The 3,205-nt window shown below is 40.9% G+C and overlaps 1 protein-coding gene across 5 annotated transcripts in view; it reads left to right on the plus strand.

The window, feature by feature from the left end:
- Positions 1-3,205, plus strand: part of GANC (glucosidase alpha, neutral C) — an 89,786-nt gene that overhangs the window by 70,640 nt on the left and 15,941 nt on the right. For all 5 annotated transcript variants that reach the window (XR_001821020.2, XR_001821021.2, XM_017516289.2 and 2 more), the window contains exons 18-19: positions 904-968; positions 2,800-2,876. Coding sequence is in view for 3 of the 5 variants with exons in the window: in XM_017516289.2 (XP_017371778.1) it covers positions 904-968; positions 2,800-2,876 (142 nt within the window). In the remaining 2 variants the exon portion in view is untranslated. The remainder of the gene's footprint in view (positions 1-903; positions 969-2,799; positions 2,877-3,205) is intronic.

Here is a 3,205-nt window from a genome sequence, read left to right on the forward strand (position 1 = left end):
ACGGGGTTTCACCATGTTGACCAGGATGGTCTTGATCTCTTGACCTCGTGATCCACCCGCCTCGGCCTCCCAAAGTGCTGGGATTACAAGCGTGAGCCACCGCGCCCGGCCTGATCTCAGTGATTAAAGAATGCAGTAATTACAGTGATTTCAAGAGAAAGATGAAGAAAATCTACATGTTTAATCAAGTTTCAGTCAGCTTATTGAGCAGCCATAGTGAACAGGGTGCTGGCTGTTGGGGACACAGAAGACAAAAACTAGATCCCCTACTGCTTTATGACTAAAGTGTGAATATTTGATAGGAGACAGAATAGAGATTCTTCAAAGAAACAGAAAGTGGCTTTGTAGCAAAATTCATTCAGTATTTAACTGATAAATATCTTCTCATGAAGAATAACTTATTTTGCCAGGCTTAGGCTTGAATCATATGAAAAAGAATCTTGGCTCTTTGGCACTTTCCCATTTCCTTTGAACAGTTATAAAACTAAAAATAGGCTGGGCATGGTGGCTCACACCTGTAATCCCAGCACTTTGGGAGGCTGAGGTGGGCAGGTCACCTGAGGTCAGGAGTTCGAGACTAGCGTGTTCAACATGGTGAAACTCCGTCTCTAAAAATACAAAAATTTGCCAGGTATGTGGTGTGTGCCTGTAATCCCAGCTACCTGGGATTAGAAGATCTATAATAAAAGATCTCTAATCACTCGGGAGGCTGAAGCAGGAGAATTGGTTGAACCCAGGAGGTGGAGGCTGCAGTGAACCCAGATCGCACCACTGCACTCTAGCTTGGGTGACAGAGCGAGATCCATCTCAAAACAAAACAAAACAAAAAACCCTTAAAGTATAAGTGATTGATTGCAATAAGACATCCATAATGTTAAAACAAGAATTTTTTTATTTCCCAAGGCCTCTGTGGGTAGAGTTCCCCAATGAACTAAAGACTTTTGATATGGAAGATGAATACATGCTGGGTGAGCATTTTTTGATTAATTATAGTCATGATGAAAACTGTAATTATGTTTTTATTATATTTTCTAATATAGGAACACTCAAAAAATCCCTAGAAAGCCAAAAAATAAAAATAAAGGAAACACCTTCACCAAGATTTCTAATGCATTATTAGTAGGATCATACCTCCATTCAGTTATGATATAGCATTTATTATAATATTGTTCTTGCTAACATGAAATAAATCTATCCTATTTGTGGAGTCATTTAGGATTCTTGTTCTGGATTCACTCCTCTAAGCCTGAGATTACTATGGGGAAGGGAAGTAGGTAAAACAGCCCAGGTGGTGATAGTAAAGAACCAGAAGTAATAGTAGAGTTTTTATTTGGTTGACCTCTTCTTTAACAAAGATGAACTATCAAATCCAGAATATGGAAGTTTATCAACTTAGTAATGGAGCTCAAGAAGCCAGGCTAAATGTACCGTTCCCCAAATGGTGAATCTCGTTTCTGAGTATTTTTAGTAGAGATGGGATTTCACCTTGCTGCCCAGGCTGATCTCAAACTCCTGAGCTCAGGGGATCCACCCACCTCATCCTCCCAAATTGCTGGGATTACAGGATTGAGCTACTGTGCCCAGCTCCATTTCTGAGTTCTTTAAGTCTCCACTCATAATTAGGCCTCAGTTTAATAGTCACTGCCTTGGAGATACTTCCCTGACCACTCCTTGTTTCCTTATACCTAATTCTACCTAGTCAACATTAGTCCCTCTTATGTAACTTTCATTCCATTTTGTGATTTTGCTTCTTTTGGTATTTGTCTTAATTCTAATTAATTTGCATTTATTTATTAATATACGTTTTCACTAACTGTAAACTCCATAAGGTCAGGAGCCATGCTTATCTTATTGGCCACTATATCCCCAGAGCCTACCATGGTGCCTGGCATGCAGTAGGCACTCAAAATAAGCATTTATTGAATAAAAGAGCAAATTCGTAAATGGGTGACTTTTACCTATGTGTTGCTCCAAGGTCAAATCGAAGTTAATAATCCAGATTGCCTCTAAGAAAACTAGAGGCCAGGCATGGTGGCTGATGCCTGTAATCCCAGCACTGTGGGAGGCCGAGTGCAAGAAGATCGCTTAAAGTTAGGAGTTGGAGGCTAGCTTGTGCAATATAACAAGACCCTGTCTCTACAAAAAAATTAAAAATTATCATGGTGGGCGTGTACCTATAGTCCTAGCTACTCAGAGGCTGAGGCTGGAGGATTACTTGAGCCCAGGAATTAGAGGTTGCAGTAAGCTGTGATTGTACTGCTGCACTCCTGCCTGGGCAACAGAGTAAGACCCTGTCTCCTGTCTCTTAAAAAAAAAGAAAAAAGAAAAAAAAAAAGAAAACTACAGCCTCTCTGATGATACCTGTCTAAGCAAGAGATTCTGAGCATCCACGCTAACCACACTTCTGGATAATAGTTGTGGGCTCCCCATCATCAGCATCACTCACAGCAAACAATGAAGCACTTGGAAAGGAGCAATGATACTTTTACTACTGACACACTGGCAGATAGATACAAAATGAGACCAATGGACTGTGTCAGAGTCCCTTCCTGTAATCTCAGTATACCCAAAGTACAGTAATGACAGGTGATGACCTTTTTGAGCTTACCTCTTTGAGTGCCTGCCCTCTCTCTGTCATTGCATCTCTGACGAATCATTGGTTCAACTCAGTCTCTGCCTCTCTGAAGTTCACAGTCGGGTGGTCCATAACACCACGGTAGCTAGCACTCAACTAAAGGGAAAGGAAATTTTTAGACCTGTAATAATGATACTCAACTTTATTTCCTCTCCATTGCTTAGGGAGTGCATTGTTGGTTCATCCAGTCACAGAACCAAAAGCCACCATAGTTGATGTGTTTCTGCCAGGATCGAATGAGGTAAGACTAATAACAAACAGCCACATATCTGATATGTCTCGTATCTCTCATCCCTTCATTTCTCTTAGGAAAGAGATTTCTTCATCATGTGTTTGTCAACACACCCCAAATAACTGTAGCAAGTAACGATTATAATAAGTCATGACCACTGTCCTCAGAGGTCAAGCAACTTAATGAAGGAGAAGAGAGAGAAAAATGAATTGGTGAGGATTCCAAGGAGGATCAAAATGATTTTTTTTTTTTTTTTTTGAGTCGGAGTTTCGCTCTTGTTACCCAGGCTGGAGTGCAATGGCACAATCTCGGCTCACCGCAACCTCCGCCTCCTGGGT

The sequence above is a fragment of the Cebus imitator genome, unplaced genomic scaffold (genome assembly GCF_001604975.1).
Source record: "Cebus imitator isolate Cc_AM_T3 unplaced genomic scaffold, Cebus_imitator-1.0 Scaffold579, whole genome shotgun sequence".
In the NCBI taxonomy this organism is placed as follows: domain Eukaryota; kingdom Metazoa; phylum Chordata; class Mammalia; order Primates; family Cebidae; genus Cebus; species Cebus imitator.